Here is a 24,717-nt window from a genome sequence, read left to right as displayed (position 1 = left end):
TATGACTGTGACTGCAGCAGTCATGCTAACAGACAACTGTTGTTTGTGGTGAGCAGTTCGTGTCGTCTCGTTTCTGGTCCATGAATCATGTCTCTTATCTCCTCGGAGGTGCACCCCGACCTCTGCCTCTGCCTCTGCCTCTGCCAGGTCCAGGCTGAGGCCCACTAGCATTTCCAGGAGGCCTTTCCCTCTGCCCCGGGGCACGGGTCACTGGCCTTCTGGGGTTTGTGGCAGCCAGTGACACCTCTTTTTGCAGATTGATCCCTTTCCCTGCTGAGCCTGGCTTTGTTTTGGGAGACTTGTTGTTCTTCTCAGTTACGGCATCTGAGAAGAGAGAGGGTGAGGAGAAAAAACGGGGGTGAGGACTGTTGGGTAAAAATCAGCTAACAGCGTGTGTGATAAAGGAATATGCGTTTGTGTGTGTGTACCAGGTGGAGGTGGTTCTTCAGCCGGAGGAGGTATTAGAGACTTGTTTGGCATCAGGTCCTCCAAGTCTTTCATCACTTGATTAGTGCTGTCTTTGTTGTTCCTGCGGTTCTTCTCCTCATCTCGAGCCTAAAGTGTAAGCCAGTAAATTAGACAGACATTTGTTGGATTGAATCTAGAACAAAAGACTTTGAGAGGAGAAAAAAAAACCAAGAACAACGCTCATACTGACCATTTGCATCTTTCTTTTAAGGTCGATGTTTGCTTGTTGGTATCCTTTTGACAATGCGTTGAGGTAGTAGAGGGCCAACCTGTTGGACATGATAAGTATTTTACTGTAAATACAGCCACTGTGCTTTGTGTTTTATGACTTTACTTCTAACAATAACTCTTGATTCTGCTATTTTTAGGATCAATATGTATACATTTTACTACACTAGACCCAAAAAGACTGACTTGGGTGCCCCTGTGTGGTAGTATCAAAAAAGACAAAGTGTGAGACAGCAATGCATATTATTTACCACGCTACTAATATTCCCTGCTAAGGTAATTTTTCGACACATTAAATGTGTTATGTGTTATAAATCCACACTTAAAAATATACAAAATGTTAGAAAAGAAACTGAAAACAGTAATTAACTATATTTAGCATATACAACACTGTATTTCATTTTCCATTTAAATGATACTTACACCATGAGGAGGATAGCAGGCATGATGAGTCCAGGGTTGGTGGCATATGTGAAAATGTTCCCTATGAAAGCTGGTAGATCCTGATCAATCGTCTCCATAACCACGTCATACATTTGCTCCTGACCGCTGATGGAAAACACAGCGGATCAAACACACAATATACTGTTTGTTGTAATTAATCTTGACGTAAAGAGCATTAAACAAATCACAGTTTAAGTATACTGTATATGTGCAACCAACTGACAGACTGAAATTGACACTCAATGTCATTAGGCCTCGTCACAAGAAATGACAAAATAAAACTAATTCTGGAGTAAAAAAAATACTACCAGTACATTTGGATAAACTGTCTGTGTAAATTTTTAATTGTTTCAGGTAAACTGAAAAAATAATCAACTAAAATTCTTTCAACCTGCAGAGCCTGAGCTATGATGACAATCCAAACTTCGTCATATTCATGAATATTTCACGTTTATCCAGGGCTGGCTATTGTTTAAAAATTTTGGATACTGCTACCAATATTTTAACTTTGATACCAGTTCCTGAACGATACTTTTTTTGATGCTCCTCACATGATGTGAGTGGATTTTACAGAGCCAGCTGCACACGTATAGATGCATATCTACATGTAGAGATACCTCCAGTCGTTGCAGGACACACGTCCCAACAAATTTGCGAGAGTGAAATAGAGTGATTTTATGTACCTGGAGGACCGCCTAAGTAGAGCCTGTATGGCAAACACTATACTGGCTCAATGACACCGATAACACTGCTACATGAACATTGCAAAACGTACGCATTTCAAAATGAAGTTAGTGTGGCTGTAGCCTAGGTATCGAAGCAATGTGGTCACTGACATATAAGTATCAGAGTAAGGTAGAGTAAGCCCCATGCTTCTCTCATAACATCTTCTACTGTTTCCATCTACTGACCTGAACGGCCCACAGTCGAAGGACGGTGGCAACGTCATGATAGTGTAGACAACAGGAAGCAGGCTAAGAAACAGCACAAGCAGCAGCAGGCCCATGTAGAAGTTGTTCGACCGAGAGGCTTTGAAAACTCGCGCATGAGGAACATTACAGGCCATCACTGCCCAGCACTGGTAGTACATGGAGGTCAGGAGACGCAGCACGTTCAGACCCACCAGACCCGGAGCATAAAATGCTCCCATCCTAAAGAAAACAGATTTAGCCACATTAGCTCAAAAGGACTGTATTATCCACCAACTATGAACTTACAATGTATTTTAGCAGCTTTTTAGTCAAACATTCATCTCATTAGAGAATCCCTGATAATGTCGAACGAAGCAGGAAATAAATTTAATCAGGTAGATGTGGAGAGATTCACCATATCATTCCCTGATTGAAGATCAGCCCCAGCACATTTCCACTGATGTCAAACTCTCCATATGAAGGCTGGAACAAACACAGAAACATGATTAGCATGTTCTCCTGAATTAATCAACAGCAGGTCAATACACTTTGCATTCGCTGCTGTGTGAGTGTGTGTGTGTCTCTCTCTCTGTAATTAAGTTCTCATGGCAGTGTCCTGTTTCACTCAATGTTTGGGATCACCTGTCCTGCCAGATGTCATTGTATGGTATCAGGTTGACTTGGATCCAAGACGAACGGTGCCGTACTCACACAGTGTTCAATAATAGTTGAATGACATGGTGGCTATACAATGATATGAACATTCATTATAATGATACAGCCACTTCAAATTCAAATACATCCACATGACTGCAGATACAAGTGGCAAAAATAACAGCTTTAATTATATATATAAGATGGATATATGAGTATAAATGTTTATTTTTTGTTGGAAGGGTAAAAATAAGATAATAATACTTTACTATTTTAGCTAAACCACCTAAACAAACACGTGACACTGTGACCCACTGACACACAAGTACTTACAAATCCGGCCTCCAGGTCCCAGCACCAGCAGTAGTTGAGGAAGCGGACGATGACAGCTCGCAGGAAGTCACCAATCAGGATGGTCAAATAGCTCACCTGCACATCTGACACGATTAGCTTCACGAATTCCTGCAAAGCAAAAAAAAAAAAATAGGGGAAAAGAGGCGAAAGAAATATGATCAAAAAGCCGACATTTGGTCTCTTCTGTTTGATTTATTAGGGGTAAACTACTCTTCTCTGTGCCCACAATCCACAATTGGACAACAATGTATAATACTACTACTAACTATTCCCACGCCATTCTCCCAGCAGGGTCCTCTGATGATGTCGGCTGGGTGCACATCTGGAGGAGGCACATCTGTCGTGTTGAAGTAAGAACTGTAGTTGGCGTAGTACTGATTATAAGCCCATTCAGTGGCATTCTTGATCAACTTCTCGCTCTCCAACTAAAGACCAGAAAATACATGAAAGAATAATCAGGCAAAGAGAGCCTAACTTAGGTTATGTAGAATATTTAACACACAGTTTGCAGCTCGGGTTTAAAGGAATTGTAATAATTTCACGTTCTGGTTGAAAATTGTATGGAAGAATTATACCGCCTTCACTACAGCCAGCAGCCGGTTTACTTAATTCAGCACAAACACTAGAAGCTGGGAAAAAGTGGCCTGGTTTAAATTTGTTATGGACTTTCTGTGGATTAAACGAATGTGATACGACATGCTGTAAGGTTTAGAGGTGCCAGAAGGTGGATTTTGTTGCCTTCATACAGCGAGCTAGCTGTTTTCCCCCTGTTACCCTGCTTGGCGCTGAACTCACTGAATAAAGAAATGTCCAACGGCAGGCTACAAAATCTGCCAGCCGGCACCTCTGGAGGGCACTACTATCTTGCTTTTTTCATCTTTACGGAATCATTGAATTTGTTTCTCATTTTCGGTGAACAACAAAGCTAACTTGCTGTTGACTGTTTTTCATCTAACTAACCGATAGCTAAGTAGATTTAGGCAACGTCTCGGCCTTCTGCAATGCCGTTTCAACATGATAAGTTGAACTGGAGCTTACAGTAATTTAAAAGAAAGTAAAAGATGTAGCTATTTCTTTATATATATATATATGTTAAATTTATAATCTTGCCAATCTCTGTTTTGTTCTCTATGAAAGCACCTCTGGCGATAAGCGGTAATTGCAGCTGTGTTTTTGGACTTCACTTCCCTGAGATCCGAGAGCCAGTTGGCAGTTGAAGAACAAGTTGAACGCTGCCTTCAAATGGAACTTGTGGTTACAAGCCAACGATATAACAAGGTAGCAGGCGGGTAACATAATGCAGGAAATGCAAAGTTACATTGACACAGGAAAAAGATTTAGCCGTTTGGAACATCAACATTTTCCTCAGAACTTGGATTGAATAACTAGGAAAAACTCTATAAGACTAAATTTATAATATATAAGTTTAACATTCAAAGAAAAATGTAATTCTAGCCTCCACCATTTTCCTAAATTTTGGCATGTAACAATTTGTGAACTCTGAGCATTTACAAAATTGCAAAGTTGTGAAAACCACAAAATTTCATATGGATTGTTTGCGTGAACACTATGAATGTGTTTGAAGGCAGCAGAAGACTTAGCTCCACCTATCCTCTCTAAGTAGGACAACCACTGCTTGGTAATGAAAAGAAAACTTTACAGACACTGATTTACTCTAAATGAAAAGGTTTGAATAATTAGTTTATCTCTAAAACCGACAGTACAGCATATCAGAATGCAGAGCAAAAGTCCAGCGACTCTCAGTGAAGTCTCTTCCCATGGAAATGTGTCCACTTGCAAAGCTAAAAGTTTGTCCAAATAAATATAAAAACAACTGTACCATACGAGCATTAATAACAGACACATGCAGGTGCATCTGTCATACCTTGGCGGTAACCTCATCAAAGAGAGCGAAGAGGAAGGTGTAAAGGTTCCCCAAGAAGAGGGCAAAGATCCTCCCCAGCTGCCACTTGAGGGCAATACGAGGGTGATAATCTTCCAACTCTGCAATAGTTTCAAACAGAGGAGGACACACCAGACCCAGCAGAGACATCACAAACTCCACCTGATGTAATAGACAAGAAGAATTACAAATCAAATTTTTCACTCTCATTTTCAAACTTTACCAACTTTCCACCGCTCCTTCTGTTCGCTCCAACATAATCCTCTCAAAACTAATTTACCACGTGTTCATTGTAAACCTGCCTCGTTCTTTTCCAACCAAGAGAGATCGTCATTATTCATCGCAGCGAACTCTTGAGAGCGCTTTACGACATAGTAGATGAGATATCCACTGCCTCCAAGACAGCACAAGATCAGAAGGTTTGCAAGAAGCCTGAGGAAACGCCGGAGATGGATGTTCTCGTCTTTCTGGTTCTCCTGTTCATCCACGATGGATTCCTGCATGACAGATAAGAACAGTCATAAACAGACTTAAAGAAACACCTAATGTGTTTTCAATTGTATGCTGCACCATGTTGCAGTTTCCACATTTCAAACTTTTAAATCTCACTGCAAACCTTGTGAGGAAAGTGAGAATAAAGAAAACCTCCACATTCTTGTATTGCTGTAAACCTTATTCTGAAATCTTTACTCTTCCAACATTTACCCTCTTATAGCAGGATGTCTTTAAATTTCTCGGGTACCAACTACTTCACTGTGAGTTCCTAGAATGCCTTTTAGCTATTAATGATGTTCCCTTTATGATTATCAGGTTTTGGTGCAAAATGGTAAATCTAAAAGAAAACCCTCAGTCTAAAAAAAACATTTTGGCATGCTCCAGAGCTCATCCGCCCAAACATTAGTTCACACACACCTGCTAACCTTGAAGCTGGTTGTAATGGAGGCGTACTTATTGTCTGCAGTCTCAGGGTTTCCGATCAGGTAGTCCCAGCTGGTGAACATCTTCCAGCTGAAGGTGAACTCTCCCTCCTCCGCCCCCTCTCCTCCATCATTTGCGTTACTAGCCATCCTGAAAAAAATCAACATATAACCCATTTAACCCAACATCAAGAAAGAAACCTCCCTATCTGCATAATGTACATCTGATTGTTTATATTTTTGTGTCTTGCCTACGTTCTAATGACAACCATCAGGCTGTATCCGAAAATCCCGACACCCACAAGCAGGTACGACAGAGGGAGTCTGAACTGCAGCAGTCCGATTGTTCGGTCGCTGTTGTAGTAACCGTAGAACAGAAAGGAGTACTTGCAGTATCCCTGTTGTTAGAAAGAAATATCCATAATTACAGAGACATATCACAACTACACAAGCTGGGGCACAAGGCAACGTTCCCACTAAACAAAAGTTAGAAAGCATTAAAATATAAATAACGTTATAAAACAAGACCAAGAGAGGGGTGATTAAAAAGTTCAGAGACTTCTCCTTTAACGCGTGAATGGTAAGTATCACCGTGATGAGCACAGAGCAGGAGGGAAGCTTTAACCTTTGTGAGTAAGTATTCCAAGTTAAATCGCTGGATCAAAATCAACACCACAATTTGTGTTTTTGTGACCACTAGTAGGTCTATGTGCTCATTTGCAATTTTCCCTTTGACCCCAAAACTTGAGCAGAGAGCGGACATCAAATTTAGTGTCACACTTTTTGGGAACACAAAGAACTTAAAACACCTCACCTGGCTCAGTGCTTCTTTGCTGTAGGCTGTCTGATGCATCTCAAGAGTTTTCGGTGCCATTTTCTTGAATTTGACACAAAATTTGATGTGCTTTTTGCTCAAGTCCATGGTGAAACTGTAAATGGCCACGTACCAAGGGTCACACAAGTGCTGACGTTGCTCAAACAATGTAACTTGAAATGCTTTTTCTCAAACGTTATTTATTCCCCCCCTACTCTGTGCACTCGAGGTAATGCGCTCTGTTTGTGCGCAACAGGAACAATCTGAAAACGTTATAATCGCCCCGCGTACTTTAGCCATCCATTTAATGGTGGTTGAGATATTCATTCTGGACCGATTATCATCCCTAGAGCCATGCCAGCAGTGTAGACAAAAATGCAAACATTAGTATTAATCACAAAACTTATATATATTGTACAGATTTGTTTTAGCCACCATTATACAATAAATGAAGATCCTCACACCAAAGTCTAAGAGCACTGATAAGTCCATGGCTGAGTCTTGTTCTTCTCGGGGCACAGTTTTCCTGGCAATGGAGCCAGCGGGAAGACCCATGAGAACCTAAACAAAAAGGAGAGAGATGGAGGTGAGAAAGATGAAAATGTACAGACATCAGGTATCAGCTGCTGGCAAGTATTATGCAAAAGGCCGAACCTCAGGCAGCATCACCAGGCCAAACATGAACCCAAACAGGACCAGATTCAGACCATACATCCACCTCAGAAAAATAAAGTAGGATGCCACAGATGATCCAAAGTGACCTATGATCAGGAAAATAGAGAACTTAACAATGTGGAGACGGTTTATTAGAAACATTTAGGTTACAGGCCATTGTGGTACCAACTTTCTACGTCCTTTATCTTCCTCTCCCAGGGTATACAGGCTGTTTTGAAGTTCTCAAAGTCTCGTTTAAACTTAATAAGTTTCTGGTGAGAGGGAGAAAGGTTTACAATAGTTATTTCCACGTACCTACCACATTATAAATCAGTGAAGTTTGTTTTGTGTAAGTGTCATCAAAATTGTACAATGAGCAGATTACCTTCGCCATCATGACTTTGTATGCATACAGCTTCCTGCCTTTTCCTTTCCCAAGAGCTCCTTCAAACTTTTCAACAAACTCCTGGGCCTCCCTGTTTGACCAATCAGCGAAACACAAGCATCCACCAGTTAAATAAAATCCAAACCAACATCCAGCTTTAAACCAAAACCTGCCTGACCAATGAATGAATTAGTTAGTGTGTACAGGATGTACAAACAACAAGTCTGGGATGATTCACTGAGTGATGATACAGTGCATATGTTAAGAGCATCGGCAGGAGAACTTGGCAAGCAGGAGGTCAGTCAGCCGCCACAGCATGCATTAAACAGTGTCAAGCTCATGAAAAAGTTAAGGCAGTTCACCTATCATGTTGAGTTTCCACAAACTTGCCTGTACTGATCTGTACATAGAGAAACATACACACAGATCTCTCACACACACACACACAAACACACCACACAACTCACAGCCTCGGCCCCGGCAAGGCAGCCGCAACTGTTTACAGTGTTTGAACGCGCTGAACGACGGCCAGCTTCGTGTGTTTTTTGAGATTTATAGGCAGATCTCTGGTCATTGTGTGTCTCTCAGAGGGGAGTTTCCATAACTGAGTAAAACTGTGAATGTGAGTGAATAAATATCTGCCTGTATATATTTATTTCTATGGGTTTTAGGACTTTACAGGCTGATTTCATGTTGAGTGTTTTTATCAAAACAGGAAATACACTCGAGCTGCTTCATAAATTATCTCTGTTTGGAAAAAAAATCTACTTTGTGTTTATCCAAAGTAGTTTCTGTCTATAGAGCGCAGCACTGGTAAAGAGAAATATCAAACAGCTAAAGTAGGAATAAACAAGTTTTAATTATGAAGGAGCAACATCACATGCACATGACATGAGTGATGGTAGGCATTAAGGGAAATGCTCATACAAACAAACAAACAAAATGTCAAAATAAAAGATGCATAAAGAACAAAATGCAGCAGCAAAAAACAGAAATTACAGCAGTCACCAGCAAGGCAGAGGATGTGAGTTAAAGTTAGCCACTGGTTTAGTTTTAGTTTTTACTTGAGCAGCACGAGCCTCCTCTTCATACGCCAGGGTTTGTTCCTTAATGTAGCGATCAGTTTCTTCTTCTCCTCCACTTCTTCCTTCAAAGCTTCAATCTCTCCCTCCGACAGTGAATCTTCATCAGACCCGGACGAGGAAGAAGAGCTGCTTAGGGGAAATAGCTGTCACTTGCCGTGATTTTTGAAAAGGCTCAACAGGAGCTTAATCTAAACATCAGGCAGTGCATCAGAAAAGTCAATACTTCAAGATGAACTATTTTACAGGATAGAAAGAAAGTAGCAGCTCAGTGAATTCCAACCCCTAAAAATGTTATTAAAAAACAACTAAGATTTTCTTCTTTTTTTTTATGCTGGGCTTGTTTTTTTTTTAATTATTATTTATTTATTTAAAATCCCTTCAACCATCAAAAATGACCACCATCAGTTGATGTTTTAAATTTGTCCCATACTTAATGAAAACATTCCCATCAGCCTCAGCTCCACGTTGTGCCTAATGCTAACATCATTATGCTACAACTGCAAAAACATTTAAAAAAAAAATTAATAATAAAAAAAAAAAAAAAAAAAAAAATAAGCAAACATCTGAACATCTTATTAACATGTTGACATAATAGTAAGCTTTTGAACTAAAACAGCCACCATCATTTCGTTGTGAACTCTAAAGGCTAGGTTATCCTCAAAGGGACCATATTGTGTGACGTGTTGTCCAACCACAGCTGAATACAAGTGTTAAACAGCTGTTCGGCCAAATCTGACGGACGCATTTCTCTAGACAAAAAAAAAAGAGCGCGGCGGCTATTCTAAGTAATGTTACATTAACTGTTCAATAATATTTGCCTGGGTCCAAAAGAACACGAAAACAACGAACAAATACAGATGATGACAAAACGTAGCTTCGAAAGTCTAGTTTTACCCAACCAGAACGACGTAGCCAGCTGCCACTACTAATAGTGAATAGCCTGTTGATGTACATTATCATTAGATAAAACACCTGCAAGTACAGCTGCCGCAGCCATCTACGTAAGTCAACATCTTATTCATTTGAGCTTGAGTATTCTTGTTGTTTGACCTCCCAAAAATATCTAGTGCAATCAGATAATACAACTTGTTTGTCAACTGTTCCTTCTGAACTCAGAAAAAACATCTCCTGAATGCCACGACTTCCTGTATTTGTTGTAAGTTAAAAGCTCTCTAGTGTTTCACTGAAAATAAAGTAAATTTATTTTGTGAACATCAGCAATATATCTAAACATGAACACTTTTGTGATAAACTAAAGGGAAGCACTTTTTTTTAATTTATTTTTGTATCCCCAAGCAGCACTTCCACAACTCTTCACAAACTATTCAAGCAGGTTTTAGAGCTGTGGTGTGGATTTCAATACTTCTCCTAAGTCAGAGCAGTCTTCCTTGTCACTGCATGGTCAGAACTAATTGCCTATTTTTTTTTTTTTAAATACAGCCAACACCCCCCCCCCCCCCCCCCCCCCCCAATGAAAGGCAGCAGTAAATAATGGATGAGCAAATGAGATTACACCATCCATCACAGCTGCCAAAAATCTGTATCACTCAAACTTGTTCACTATAATTAAATTTCTGTGTCTTTTGGAAGAAAGGGTGACATATCCTTTCCACATTCAAAGATCGTCCTTCTCACACACACAAAAATAAATCACCTGGTCCAGTAAATTATTAAGTAAATTCTGTACATTTGGTTGTCCACAACTGGTGCTGCATTAAAAATCGGCTAGATGCCATATATTCAGGGATTTAAGTGTGTATTCTGTGTTGCAGTAATACTGATGCAATTGACACTGTCATTTCTTCCAGCTCCCTGAATGTATGGCACGTACAGTAGCTTCACATGACCAGAGTCTGCCAGGAGTCTGCATGAGGTTGCATGAGGTTGCATGGAGAAAGAAGCCAATACAGGTGTGTGGAGCGTGCAGGTAGGTGAGAGACAGCTCTCAGAGAATACTGCACCTGCTCAACTTTCCATTCTTCTTTTTCTTGTCCTTGTCCCCACCTCTGCCCTTAACATTCCCCTTCTTCTCCTTATTCTCCTTATTCTGCTCCTCTTTCACCTTTTTGGACACCGCTCTGCCTCCCTTTTTCCTTTTCCCCCGCTCCTCTTCGCTCTCCTCGTCGCTCTCCTCCTTAGCAGGTTTCTTCCTGGAGGCTTTTGTTCCTTTGCTTTTCACACTCCGTTTGTCTTCCTCTTCTTCTTCATCACTGTCCTGTGGCTTGGCCTTCTTTTTTCGTCCTCTTTTCCTGGGTGCCTCGTCCTCGTCCTCCTCGTCTTCCTCCTCCTCACTGACTCTTTTGGCTTTACGTTGTAGTTTGGCTCTTCTGTTTTTGCTTCTCCTCCTGGCCTCATCTATGACAAATATATTTACATTTTTAGAGAAAAAGCTGAAACTTTCATCCAGTACAATATAATTTATACTCCCTAAACTCATAAGTACAAAAACTGACAATAAGGAGTTTCAAAAATGCCCTGAACTCATTCAGTTGAGTACAACAGAGGGGATCTACAGAAAAGGTATAAATAATCTTAAAGAAAAGCAATAGAAGAAGCAAAAACCAGCTTCATTTTTCCCATCACATGGGCACATTGTGGCATATTATCCAGATCTGCCCACTTTAACTGTTTCTGTAATGAAAAGCAAACACAAATTGCACCAGAAGACTCACCTTCTGACTCACTGTCTGACATGGCATCAACCTCCATCCCAACTGCAATATATGAATGAAAATACCCCATGAAACATAGATTTAAAAACAGATATAACAATGACTTAGTGATTTTTAATCAATATATCAACAAAGGTAAATATGAGTTTTCAGCATAATAGCATAAAAAATTCCTCTCACCATCTTCAACCTTAATTGCGACATTGTTTTTCTTCTTTGGAGGCATTCTCCTGAGCTCCTCGTAGATCGTTGTTTACTCTTTGTCTCCGGTTAGTTCTTCTCTGCTCACTTCAGACTCTGCCTCAGCCCCATCCATGAGTCACACAGTGGAGGCAGCTGGTACACCAGGAAGGTCCAGTGTCAAAAAGCCAGTATACATAACCACAGACCCACACACACACACACACACACACACACACACACACACATACCCACACACACACACACAGAGGAACAGGTGTGCCTCTGTTTGGGGTGTTCAAAGACAGGGCTCTTTGACGACCGTCAAAGACACAGTCCATTAGATGACAATCAGTAGCTCAGGGAGAGAACAGAACCCAACAATGGACTTGTCAATCAAAATGTTAATTGATATCATACCGTAGAAACAAGAGAACATATGCATTAAGATGCTTTAATCCTCATGTTTATTCAAAAGGGAGAACATCGAACAACATGTATCATTGTCATATAAAACATGCAACTGCACAAGAAACAGTTTTTACACCAAAAACTGAGCCGTCATTCACTTGCGACCCGGTAAGAAGGCACCAGAGCAAATGCAGAAATAAATGTCAGGCTGCATTAAAGTTGCATGAAAGCTTAAGTAGTCCTGAGTGAAAAAGTGAAACAAGCCACCGTATTTAAATACTGTATGCGGTGACCTGTGGGAGTGCGGTGGAGTGTTACTACTGTCAATCTATAACTTCACTGAAGACAAGTCAGTCAATTTTACAAGCTGTTCATTAAAGGGTTGGTTCTCATGTAGTCAAGTGTACTTTACAAAAAATACTGACAGGCTATTAGTATACAGAAAAGTGATCACTGCAATCATTCCTCCTGATTATAATAGCCAAAAAGTGATGTGGAACAAAGCGTTTTTAGAGAAAAATTATTACAAATTTCAGCTTAAGATAATTTGAAGCAGCAGTGTTTGATTAGTTAAATTAGAATTGACGATTCTGAACTGGTGTTCTGAAGATTTCAGTATTTCAGCCATTGCCATCTTGCTATTTTGGAGCCTGAAGTGACCATATTTGGACGAGCTGGGGAGGAGCAAGCAGTGGATCTGACTCCATCTGATTGGGAAGCCGAGGACCTACAGCAGAAACATGACTGCACCATAGGCCTGTCAATCAAACAGACACGCCCCCAAACATGCAGCTTTTTGGGGCCTAATATCTAAATAATGATGACATTATTTTTATAATGAACTCCAGAAACGTAAGTAAACATGTAAACATTATGACTCTTGGAAAAAATGTATTGACTTTATATTTTGTGAGAGAAATTGAATGGGAGTCTATGGAGCAAGAGCCTTATTGGAGCCAACCCCAAGCGTAGTTTGGTGGTATTGCAGTTTAAGGCACTCGTCTATGGTTACTATCGTACCACTGGAGCTCAACAAGGAAACTGTCTAGAGAACACAAAGAGGAAACTTAGTACAAAAGGATTGTGACTGTAGAAAATAGTGGCTTGAATTGAATAACACTGATGACTCTTCAGCTAAACATGGGAATTCATTTTTTTATTTATTTTTTTTATTTTAAAAACGGACATTGAAAATAATTTGGACCAATATATTCAGAGTTTGTGATATCACAAAGATTTTTTTATTTTTTTTGAAGTGAACGCTAGGGCTGGACAGTGTAGGCTGAGTTGTCCACATTATGTGCTTCAGCAACTAAGATGTAGCTACTACCTGAGTAGTTATGGTCAAATGTCAGATCTGACCTTTTAAAAATGCAGGAGGAAACGTGAGACGCCGGGCCGCCCTGCAAAAAACACAGAGCATATGGGTGTTACATGAATGCTGGCTTGAAGGGTTGTACCTGAAAGACAAGCTTGTCATGACCTCCTCATCCAGCCCCCCTCCTCCCACTCGCTCCACCCCCTAATTGTCCGCCCCACTTCCTGCAACCATTCAGTACTCTTCTCCATCAGTCTTCATCTCAGTATACTCTATAGGCTTAGAGAAGAGCCAGATGCATTTATTCCTGAGATCTATTAACTAAAAAGGGTCTAACTTTTCACACGTTCACACCGAGGACCAGTGCCAACCTTTACTCTCAAAAGCAAAACTGGATACCGTCCGAGCAGTCAAATCTGGGCTTGAAGCGTCTCACTCCTCCATTCATTGCCTTAGTGAATAAGAAATGCCCATCGCAGTACAGCGGACATGAAGATATCCGGTAATGTGCAACCTGTCATGGCTCAGTTTTCTGCCACAATGTACCAGCATGGAGAGAGACTGGGATGGAGCCAAAACACAACTCCAGTAGGAGGGTGAAACAGGGGGCATCGAGGGGCTGGGATTACCTGGAGAAACAGAGTGCGGCGGATTATGACAGAGAGTCCCGTTGACAGCGAAGATGGAGACTTCTCACTTATTATTACCTATCAAAGTCTCCTTAATAATAATGTGATTGACAGTCCTTGGCTTTCAATGAAAGAGCAAAGCATGGGGACTTACTCTTTTCTCTGGATCTCAAATAACTGGAGAATTAATACTTAATGCTTTCTTGCCATGAATTGATCATGAGCACCAATGGAAGTGGATTTGACTGACACGGTGGTTTAATGTCAATGGCATTAGGAGCTTGTTGACTTGTCTTACAGGATTTAGACACGACATGTATTCCTCAATGATAAACCTTTCACTGTTCAGTTTACTCTGGACTGAAGAAAACATTTTTACCACTCAGTATATAGATTTTTATGCAGATTAATTTGAACTAATTACACAACAATGTTACTTTGAGATTTGACTGACAGGTGAGCTTTAATGACAGATTGCTTGGCAGGCCTGCTCGGTGCCCAGTGAGTGCAGAGCACAATCAGCCATTGAGACATTGGATATGGTCAGGCAGTTATCAGATAATACGAGTCTCTGCCACATGATGAGGGTCAAATCTGATTGTTTGGCACAGATTAAAGTATTTTTTTGTGATCCCAAAGAAATAGATGATACAGCTATTGTGTGCTTTCCAGGTTCAGAGCTCACTCAGTGTTATATCTATATTTTATTGCAGATTTAAGTAGAGTGTGTAAGTGCAGCCAGAGATTGGTGAAGGATCCATTTAAGCCTGGCTAGCTAGGTTAAATGGCCTCCATGTCTAATGAATTGTTCAATACTTTGACCAAGGTCTAGGAACAGCTGTGCTTAGAGCATAAGACGCTAAAGCTAAGGCAGGGCTGAATTACACCTCTCAGTGTCCGCTTCTCCATTTGTTGCACCTCTTAATGCTGTAAAAGTGTGTTAGACATTTTAGCTAAAGCCCTGACTCTGTCTGGAAAGCATTTAAAAAATTTTGAAACCTTTAATCTATTTGTGAAAATGACAAAAAGGGTTATTTCATTGTTGTTATTTTTTTCTTTCGAGACCACATTAGACCTGGTCCAAGTCTCAAACCACTATACTTAGAAAGGTCAAACCCAGACTAGATTATGATGGAGAGGCTGGAGATTCAGTAAAACCCCGTTTCTGAATTGTGAAACGTTTATTCTATTTGTGAAAATGAAAAAAGGACATTTCACTGTTTTTTTTAACTTCTACACTAAACTCGAGCTGGTCCACATTTAAAACTGATATACTTCGACAGGTCAAACCCAGACTAGATGATGATAGAGAGGTTCGGTAAAACACAGTTTGTGATTTGTGAAACCTTTGATTTGTGAAAATTCAGCAAAGGGATATTTCACTGCTTTATTTTTTTTTTTTTTTTTTAAATCCTGTATTTGTCATCTCGCTTTAAAAGTCCAAGGAGAGCATGGTGTGTGTTCGTGGTTTGGACCCCTTTGGATTTATCTCTCAGAAAAAGAAACATCTGCATATTCTCCTCCAAATTAATCCCAGTTTGTGATGTACATCTAAACAGAAGTTAAGTTCTTAAGTTTTAAGTCTGTTTTCATCTTCTCAGTGTCTATGCAGGCTCGGCACTCTGTACATCCTGGGCTCACTTTGCCGAGGGAAACCGGGCAGGTACCCAGGACCCCCGCTGTTGCCATGGTGGTAGGTCCTGTGGTCTGGGGCTCTGGCAGCTGGCACTTGGCATTCTCGGTCTCCAACAAGGGGAGAAGGAGGAGGGCTGCGTCCATTCTTACCATCATGCTGCCTCTCACGACTACCACAGTTTTCTTCATCATCTGCTGCAGGAAAAGGTAGAAATACGATAAATCACTGAATCACTAAACTCATGTAACAGTAGCACCTAAAGCCTTTTACCCAGCAAGCTAACAATTACATTTTATTCATGTAGTACCAAATCACAACACAAATTATCTCAAGGCTCTTAACATCGTAAAGTCTTTACAAAAGCACCTCACAACAGGAATCCAAAAATTCAACAATGCAGAGTTGACCGATAGCTGAAAGGAATATCCCTCATACATTTTTTTTTTTAAATTAAAAATCTCACCTTCTTGTTCTAGAAGAAGCGTTGATGAAGCGTTGTTGTTCTTTTGTTGCTCTGCAGCCTGTGATGCTGATTTTCTGGCCTCCTCTAGATCCATCTGTGCTTTCAATGCAGCTTGCTTGTTCTTCTTCTTGTTTTCCTCATTTTGCTTAAAAAGGGACACACATCTTATTATTTGGTTCAATCAGAGCACAACATTTAGAGATATCCTACTCTGCTGTTGACAAGCAACACAGTGATGAGCGTTAATTATCGAACCCAGCGGTATTTGAACAGAGAAAAACTGTTACTGCGCTGCTCTCTGCTGGATTGACGATACTAACACAACTACTGTGGCAACAGACATGCGCCACAGTGGCCTCAGGTGTACTATTCATGCATCTGCACGCTGTTCGGAAGTATTACATTGAATTTATTAAGAAATTCTTACTTTTACTGGCCCAAAATTAGATTTACTCACCATATTTACAATATTAGAGGTTAACATTGAGACAAAGTGCGTGCCACAAGATTGCTAAACAAAATTATCTCAACTTTCCAAACTCACCACTCGACTATGGGATTCATTCATGTGAAATTTCCAAGTGCAAACTTTATTTACTTGATTATGTAAGTGCTAGATGAGAGGTTACCGTTTGTAGTTTTCTCTTGAGGTCCACATTCGCTTCTCGGTAGCTTTTGGATGTGGATTGCAAATAATAGATGGCCAATCTGAAAGATCAAATAACACATGATTAGTGTTAAAGAACCTAAACCTTTACCACTAAAAGGAAATGATGACAACATACCCATGCAAAATGTATTACACATTCACATATTCTGCTATTCCACTATTGACTCACACCATAAGCAATATGAAGGGTAGCACCAGCCCCGGGTTAGAAGCATAGCTGAACACTTTACTAAACCAGGCAGGGAAGTCAGACTCCAGCGTCTCCTGGATCACATCAAACATTCGGCTCTTGCCACTGTGGAGAAAAGGTAATTGTGAGAGACACCAAAGAAGTCATATTTTGAAAGCCAGATACCATGAACTAGCATCATTACCTGAAGGGGCCACAGTCGAAGGAAGGGGGGATGGTGACGATGGTGTAGATGGCAGGCAGAGTGGACAGAAAGAGGATGACCAGCAACATGGCCATGTAGAAGTTGTTGGAGCCAGAGGCCTTGAAGACCCTTTCCTGCGGCACATTACAGCACATCACGGCCCAGCACTGCAGGTACATGGACACGTGGAGCCGGAGGACGTTCAGGGCAGGCAGGCAGGGGGCGTAGAAAGCACCCATCCTGGAGGAAACGGTTACACCAAACTCCTCCATTTCATTCAGCAATATCAAACACCTTTTTTATTTTATCAGTATGAATGGTTGAAAATAAAACACAAAAATTAAAAGTGACTTTCTGGACCCGCTGATTAAAATACAACCACCATTGTTTTCTTACCATATCATTCCTTGATTGAAGATCAGGCTCAGAACGTTCCCACTGACATCAAACTCGGAGTAGGACGGCTTTTACAAACGATACAACAAAGACAAGAGTAACTCTGGTGTGTCCATTTTTTTTTTCCATGATCAACATTTAAATTCACCCCCAGAAAGGTGCATATTTTTAATGTATAATCAGAATTCAATTATGGAGAAGGTGACTCACAAATCCGTTTTCGAGGTCCCAACACCAGCAGTAGTTGAGAAAACGTACAAGCATGGCTCTCAGGAAATCACCAATCAGTAGCGTGATGTAGGTTGTCATGGTATCAGATATGATCAACCGAACAAACTCCTTCAAAGGAAGAAGCAATCATGAATAATATATACAGTATTTTATATTGTTGTCTTCACATTGCTATAAATATAAATTCTATTACTATGATCAGAAAGCATGATAAAGGTCAAACTGTCAAGATGAATTTTAAAATAATCAGTGATATAGTTGAATCAGCTTCCTTTCATTCATAGGTATATTTCTTTGTGTCCCATATATTTATTTGATACTGGTCAGTTTTGGTATCTACAGCTTCATGCTGTAACAACAATTGCGTCACAGTTACATAATAGTTTAGACACACACACATGCACACTAACCTGCCCCACCATGGTCTCCCAGCAGGGCCCTCGGGGAACATCGGCAGGGTGGCTAATGATGGGTGGAGCAGTGCTGTTTTTCAATACTGTGCCATTGTAAAGACTGGCTTCCCACATGCTTATATTAAACTTTACTATCTTTTCCTCTTCCCTCTGGGAAACACACAGCTTAGATTAATTATATTGTGACATTACACTCTCATACATCTACACTCATGGGTTCTCACTTTAAGGTTGATCTCATCCATGAGTGCGATGATGAAGGTGTAGAGGTTTCCCAAGAAGAGGGCAAAGATGCGACCCAGCTGCCACTGCAGGGCGACACGAGGGTGGTAGTTCTCCAGGGTGCTGATGATGTCGAACAGCATGGGGCAGAACATCCCCAGTAATGACATGACCATGTTCACCTGAGAAATACATGAAAACCTGTGTAAGAGAATTTTTGTCTTACCCAATATGTAATGATATATCTGGCAGCAAGATTATTTCTGCCTCCCCTAGATCACCCTGTGTTGTGTGCATGCAACAAACAGTAAACTAAACGTGGCTTTCGCTGTCATCTACTGAAAAAAAGAAAATGTATTGCTACTAAACAACTGGTGATTGTCACCTTACACAGTCTGTAAATTCAGACAAAATATTCACCAGATGTCATGCTACAAAATTTAAGTCGTTTGTTGTTAAAATTGGAAAAATTAGCCCGATTGAGGGTTTTCGTTCGCAATATTTCATTGTTTGATAGAAAAAGTGATAGAAAATGTAAAACATGGATTATACTCAGAACAGTTGGGATGCATAAAACTTTAGTACTCTCTTCCACAAAGTAATGCATAAAGGAAACTGAGGAGATGCTAACAGCTTGAAAAAAATTATACAAATCATGATAAAACAGCTTGAGATGCAATACATGTCATATACAGTTAATATGTAGAATAGACTTGAAGCACAGCTATCAGGTGTTAAAATTACAGTCACGCCAATATTTTATTACGGGATTTTAGGTTAAGTACTGTTATACTTTGATTAACAAGAAAATAGTATTTGTTTCTATGTTGTTTGAAGTTTTTGCAGAAAACTGATTTGTTTGTTCCCCAGTTTTCACGATGTTCCATGTTACTTTAGCAAAATATTTTTGAATATGGACATCAGTACAAAGCATGGAGTCTTTTATGATCAGAGTAGTCACAGTCTTGTTACTGTAATAATTTATTAGGTTATTTGTTTTTTGCTATTATCTTTGTTTGGTTCCATTTTCTGTCTTCCTTTCTCTCACTTCTACCTCATTCCTTTCCCACCAGGTGTGCTGCTCCAGTCCATCCAGGGCAAACTTCTGGGAGCGACGCACTACAAAGTAGATGAGGTATCCACTTCCTGCTAAGCAGCACAAAACCAGGAAGTTGGCCAGCACCCGCAGGAAACGAGTCAGGTGGATGTTGTCATCCTTGCAGCTCTCTTGCTCCTCTAAAATTGCCTCCTGTGTTGGTAGAAGAAGGGATGTACTGTCGGTAAGTGTAATATAATGTATCACATCAGTTAGTATATTGGACAGCCAACAGTCAGCTGCATTGACCTTGAAGCTGGTGGTGATGGAGGCAAACTTATTATCTGCAGTTTCAGGGTTCCCTATCAGGTAGTCCCAGCTTGTGAACATTTTCCAGCTGAAATTGAAGCTGTTATCATCACCAACCCCCGACTCATTTGCATTACGGGCCATCCTATGAACAGAAATTATTACACATACAGTATAACAATGTGCATTAAAACGCTTCATTAAATGTATATAGGCATTATAGACTTACGTTCTTATGACCACCATATAGCTGTAGGCCACTGTACCCACACCAACCAGGAAGTACGACAGAGGCATACGGAACTTGAGCCAGCCAACGGCACGCTGGTTGTTGTAATAACCATAGAAGAGGACTGAATACTGGGCATATCCCTGTGGATACTAGCTTTAGTTGGAGTAACTTTTTTAGAAATCTGGGATACAAAATCTTTATTTATAAAGTGGCTCAAAGAAATAGGTAACCAAGATAAAATAACATGCTATTTAAAGTGGATGAGGTGAGCATGATGTTGCATGCATGTAGTCAACTGACCCCAAAGTCCCACAGGACAGCAAAGTCCATGGCACTGGCCTCTTCAGCCCGGGGGACGGTCTTTCTTGGGATGCTGCCGTAGGGCCGCCCCATTAATGCCTGTTAGCAATAATCAGGGAAGTGAGGAGGAAAACAAAGCATGTAAACAACAAAATAAACTGAGAAATATGAGGCGGCGTACCTCTGGTACCATAACCAGGCCAAAGGTCAGACCAAACAAGATCATGTTGATGCCATACATCCACCTCAGGAAGATAAAGTATGAAGCAACTGAGGAGCCAAAATGACCTGAAGGGCAGAGTGAATAAATATGAGGATGATCATTATGCAGGTAAACTAAATGTGAGGTCTGAACAAAACCATATGTACAGGACATATATTACATAACTGCACAGCATTTGCCTGCATATTATACTCTTTTAGTCTTAGAAAACACATAGTTGTGAAAACTAGACGTGAAACTAGAAACACTGAAGAAACACTTACTTTCAATCTCCTTTATTTTCATCTCCCATGGAATGCAGGCGGTTTTGAAGTTTTCAAAGTCTCGTTGGAACTTCATCCATTTCTAAAAACACGTACTTAAAAGATGAATCTTATTTTTATTTGTTATTTAAATAATCATAGAAATAAATGAAAGTCCGTGATTCTTTACCTTGGTCATCATGACCTTGTATGCATAGAACTTCCTGCCTTTCCCTTTCCCCAAAGCTCCCTCATATTTCTCCACAAACTCCTGAGACTCCCTGTAAGAAAGCAAATATTTGATTAAAGTATTGACCGGTGACACCTTGACTTACAGCTGAAAACTGAGGGGAATCTGATCCTTTGTTGTACCGTAAAGTAACAAGTTTCTTCTTCATTGGCCAGGGTTTTCCCCTCAGACATTGCATCAGTTTCTTCCTCTCATCCACAGCCTCCTTCAGCTCCTCCAGCTCCTCTGGTGACAGGCATTCAGGCCTCAGCTCTTCCTCCTCATTTTCCTCTTCTGCATTGTCATCTTCTTCGCTCGTCTCCTGCTCAGAACTGTGGCATTAAAAAGTCTTGTGTTTAATGTCTTAGTACCTTTCCTCTGTGTGTGACGTGATAGTTTTTCTCAGCAGCAAACAACAGATGAATGTGAAATTGTAAGATCAACCTTTACCTTGTTTCTACAACCTTTTTGTGCTTTTTCTTCTTCACTTCCTGTGCTTCCTGCTTTACCGCAAGTTTACCTCCAACCTCTTTCTTATCCTCTTTTTTGGCACTAACATGTTTCTTTTTTCTCTTTTCATTTCTTTCCTCAGCCACTCCCTCTTCTTCCTCCTCCTCAGTTTTTTTGGCTTTTTCATTTTTAATGTTCTTCCTTCTTTTTGCTGGCTTGCCACTTGTTATTTGGGCCTTCTCCTCTTCATTGTCCCTCTTTCTTCCTTTTACTTCTTGGTCATTCTTTGCTCTTCTTCTCCTGCCCTTTTCTCTTCTCTCAGGTGTGGTCTGTAAGTCCTCTTCCTTTTCTCCCGCTCTAGATGTTCCTTTCCTCCTCCCATTTCTCCTCTTCTTTTTCTCTCTGTCACCATCTCTTCTTTTCTCTTTTCGTCTTTCCCTCTTATGTTGAACAGGGAGAACTTCATCCTCGTCACCTGCAGTAAAAACAAAGATGCTGTTTGTATTGAGTGTCACTCTAAGCATGCGTCAGTGACTTAGGTGATGTGACTTTATTTCATTGCAGTGCTATCAACCTTTTTTTTTTTTTTTTTTGTCTTTTCTCTGTTACTGATATATTTTAGTTGTGGTAATCCTGTGGAACGTCTGTGAGAACTGAGGTAATAACCGGCCAAAAACAAACACCATATACATAAATTTTTTAATAAAAGTCAATAAGAATTATCAGATTAATTAGGGAAATTCTCCATGCTCACCTTACCTGTAGAAATGACCGGAAGAATTGGAACCTTTAGGGATTCATGTAAGAACACAAGAGCCCACTCACCTGCAAAATCGAGTCCAAGGTCAACTGTGGATGAGACATAATTTCACCAATAATAAAAAGTTTGAGAATATGGAGTATTGCATTGTTTACATCGTTACAAGTTCTACCTCGGTTCATTTTCACCTAATTATAATAACTTTCTTTCTGTCAACATCAGGGGGGAGACAGCATCTTTATCTTTTGCTTGACTTTCAAATTTGATCAGTTTAAGTGTTATAAAACGATGTCCTTAATAGGATAAATTGGACATTTAGTCGACTCATTTTAAGTTAAAAGGCTGTACATAAAGGTGTTCCCTCCACAGTTTAAATTGACCTGGCTTAAAATTGACAAATTTGTGTTATTACACTGATTATGCTAAATCATTAAGAAAGAGTGTAATGAGATTTCACAGAGAAGTCTCAAGATGACTTAGGGCACCTTTGTTAAAGTAAAAGACTGTCTTGGTTTCCAATCACAGCTTAATTTTTTTCCTTTGATAGCTGAATTTTGATCATCTTGTAGTCCTTGTAAAGAAATATAATATAGCATTTTTCATATGAGTATGTTAAAATATGATCCTTACTGTAATTAATTTCTCTTCTTTTATTACATTATTGTTGTTTTTCTACAACATAACCAACGCCTTCCTCTGACGACGTCAGCTTTACAAATCCAGTCCATTTTTTGTCATCTTCTATACCGTACTGACCTTAGTCTAACCTTATTGTGTACCTGGCGCTATTATACTGTAGTAAAGGGGGATAAAAAGGAAAACAAAGAGGACCACTGACAGACTGAATAGATATTTATGTAGTGGGTCTTTTGATGTGTGTCCTTAGTGTAACCGGACACGGGTCATTACAAGGGGGTGCAGCAGAGGGACACAAAAGAGACAAACAATGGCCTAGTGAAGGGAGACGGGGTGGCTAAGCCAACGAGGATGGGGGAGACAGCCGAGGGCCGGGGGCCAGCTCCCAAATATGCAGCAGAGCGAGCAGAAGGCAAGAATATGGTCAGTAAATATAGTGGACAATGGTTGGCGTTTTATGGGTCTTTATATTACTGAACATAACAAATGTGCATCTTTTGTCCAAAAATAGGTTCAAATCAATTATTACAACAATATTACAGGTGACAAAAGGTCTTGTTTTATTTAGATAAGCATTATTTAATATTTTTCCTAAAGAACATGTTGGCATGAACAAGAATTTGAAGATATAAACAGCAGATTAAGTGAATCTATCAGACTTTTATCTCCACAGGACATAAAGAATTAATGGACTCTTTTAACAAGACTCCTCAATCGTATAGTGTGAAAAGAAAAAATATAATTTAGTCACAGAAATATGAATATGGCCATCTTCTTACTGTCATTCTCGGAGGTGATCAGACTGTCTCGAGGCATCTTCCTCTCATGGTCCTGTATCTCCTCGAATAGTTGCCTCGCCGTCCAGAGGTGATGCGAGTTGTAAATGAAGGAAGCTGCAGGATTTCAGTGGTCTCTCTGCTTCTGCATCTCGAGTGAGGTTGCAACTTATCCGTGTGTGTGCGTGTGTGTGTGTGTGCGTGCGTGCGTGTGCGCGCATGCTGAGGGGATGTTACATGATGAGTAACTCGAATGAGAAGTTCACTTTTTCCTCGCCACCCATCGATCCGAAACAGGGACAATGATGACATGGAAACCCTAGAGCCACGCAATTTCACTGGCAATCAATTATTCAAAACGGTTATTACTCCCTTTATGCGGCTGTATGTGAATGTTTATGAGTGTGAATGTACCGCCAAGTGCACGGGCAGGAGGACAAAAACACGAGGGTTATGAGAGCAGCAGGTCAAAGGGAGGGTCAGGAACTCTTTGACAGCTCTTTTTTTTCAGTGGATCATGAAAGCTGACTCAGCTGTTCACTGAGAAGTGACTCTAAAATAAATCTGATTCATCTAATGTATCTGAATGTCCTCTTGTTCTAAAATATGTTTTTTATTTTAAACTAAAATAATGGCATTCGTGTGTTTTATCAGTGTAGCTACTCTTTTGACCTTACTGACATATCGTCCTCATTTATGAATTAGCCCCCATGTCTTATTTAGTAGCAATATTAAACTATATTAAAAAAAAAAAAAAAAAGGAAAAGAAAGGAAAAGACTGATAACAATTTCTGACCAGCTGGTTATTTACCTTTTACCTGGGCTGTTGAGCAGTGTGAAGTTTATCATAGATGTCTGCCTGTGTGTCTGGGTAGGTTTTCTGGTTTCTGGACTAATTCATCCATCTGAATCTGTGTGTTTCTAATAAACCTGTGGTAAAACTATTACATTTTAGGATTAATGTGTTCTATTTTGTTCAGGTTCATAAGGGTAAGGGGTTTGGTGTACTTTCCTTTCAAAGGATGTTGTTGCATTGTTTCATTAATTCCTTGGAGACTTGCTGCAACCTTCGTTAAAACTTAATTCCTCCTG

The 24,717-nt window shown here is 40.2% G+C and overlaps 2 protein-coding genes across 3 annotated transcripts; both read right to left on the bottom strand.

The window, feature by feature from the left end:
• Positions 1–11: 11 nt before the first annotated feature.
• Positions 12–11,723, bottom strand: tmc2b (transmembrane channel-like 2b). Of its 2 annotated transcripts, none has more exons than XM_069138580.1 (20): positions 11,670–11,723; positions 11,478–11,531; positions 10,779–11,172; positions 8,797–8,946; positions 7,733–7,823; positions 7,538–7,619; positions 7,348–7,454; positions 7,156–7,254; positions 6,135–6,277; positions 5,883–6,030; positions 5,265–5,459; positions 4,945–5,124; positions 3,326–3,484; positions 3,039–3,167; positions 2,467–2,534; positions 2,052–2,291; positions 1,120–1,245; positions 659–737; positions 429–555; positions 12–324 (listed from the first exon to the last, which is right to left on the bottom strand). In XM_069138580.1, exons 1-20 carry the CDS (start codon positions 11,713–11,715, stop codon positions 95–97), a joined length of 2,847 nt encoding a protein of 948 aa, XP_068994681.1. In that variant the 5' UTR covers positions 11,716–11,723; the 3' UTR covers positions 12–94. The 2 variants fall into 2 exon arrangements, with proteins under 2 accessions (XP_068994681.1, XP_068994680.1); XM_069138579.1 differs by having other exon boundaries at positions 11,490–11,531.
• Positions 11,724–13,267: 1,544 nt separating this feature from the next.
• On the bottom strand, positions 13,268–23,796 carry tmc1 (transmembrane channel-like 1). Its single transcript, XM_069139064.1, has 21 exons — positions 23,629–23,796; positions 22,279–22,302; positions 21,454–21,928; positions 21,147–21,335; positions 20,965–21,055; positions 20,796–20,877; positions 20,491–20,597; positions 20,310–20,408; positions 20,007–20,149; positions 19,778–19,922; positions 19,487–19,681; positions 18,435–18,614; positions 18,208–18,360; positions 17,777–17,905; positions 17,567–17,634; positions 17,171–17,410; positions 16,966–17,091; positions 16,756–16,834; positions 16,127–16,271; positions 15,669–15,857; positions 13,268–13,483 (listed from the first exon to the last, which is right to left on the bottom strand). The coding sequence occupies exons 1-21, from the start codon at positions 23,663–23,665 to the stop codon at positions 13,446–13,448; spliced, it is 2,934 nt and encodes a 977-aa protein (XP_068995165.1). The 5' UTR covers positions 23,666–23,796; the 3' UTR covers positions 13,268–13,445.
• Between the last annotated feature and the right edge of the window lie 921 nt (positions 23,797–24,717).

Source organism: Embiotoca jacksoni, unplaced genomic scaffold, assembly GCF_022577435.1.
Source record: "Embiotoca jacksoni isolate LCO1_2020_lvr unplaced genomic scaffold, fEmbJac1.0.p SCAF_8, whole genome shotgun sequence".
Taxonomy (NCBI): Eukaryota; Metazoa; Chordata; class Actinopteri; family Embiotocidae; genus Embiotoca; species Embiotoca jacksoni.
This window is presented reverse-complemented; position numbering and strand designations above follow the sequence as displayed.

Bases quoted from the DNA above. Each gene is read 5' to 3' on its own strand.
- tmc2b (XM_069138580.1), bottom strand. From the start codon at position 11,715: ATGCCTCCAAAGAAGAAAAACAATGTCGCAATTAAGGTTGAAGATG. The intron at 11,532-11,669 runs GTGAGAGGAATT...CATATATTGCAG, and splicing joins CGCAATTAAGGTTGAAGATG to TTGGGATGGAGGTTGATGCC. The intron at 738-1,119 runs GTAAGTATCATT...CATGTCCAACAG, and splicing joins CCTGCTATCCTCCTCATGGT to GTTGGCCCTCTACTACCTCA.
- tmc1 (XM_069139064.1), bottom strand. From the start codon at position 23,665: ATGCCTCGAGACAGTCTGATCACCTCCGAGAATGACA. The intron at 17,411-17,566 runs GTAAGAAAACAA...CGTTTCCTCCAG, and splicing joins TTCAATCAAGGAATGATATG to GATGGGTGCTTTCTACGCCC. The intron at 15,858-16,126 runs GTGAGATTTTTA...CTTTTCCTGCAG, and splicing joins GCTTCTTCTAGAACAAGAAG to CAGATGATGAAGAAAACTGT.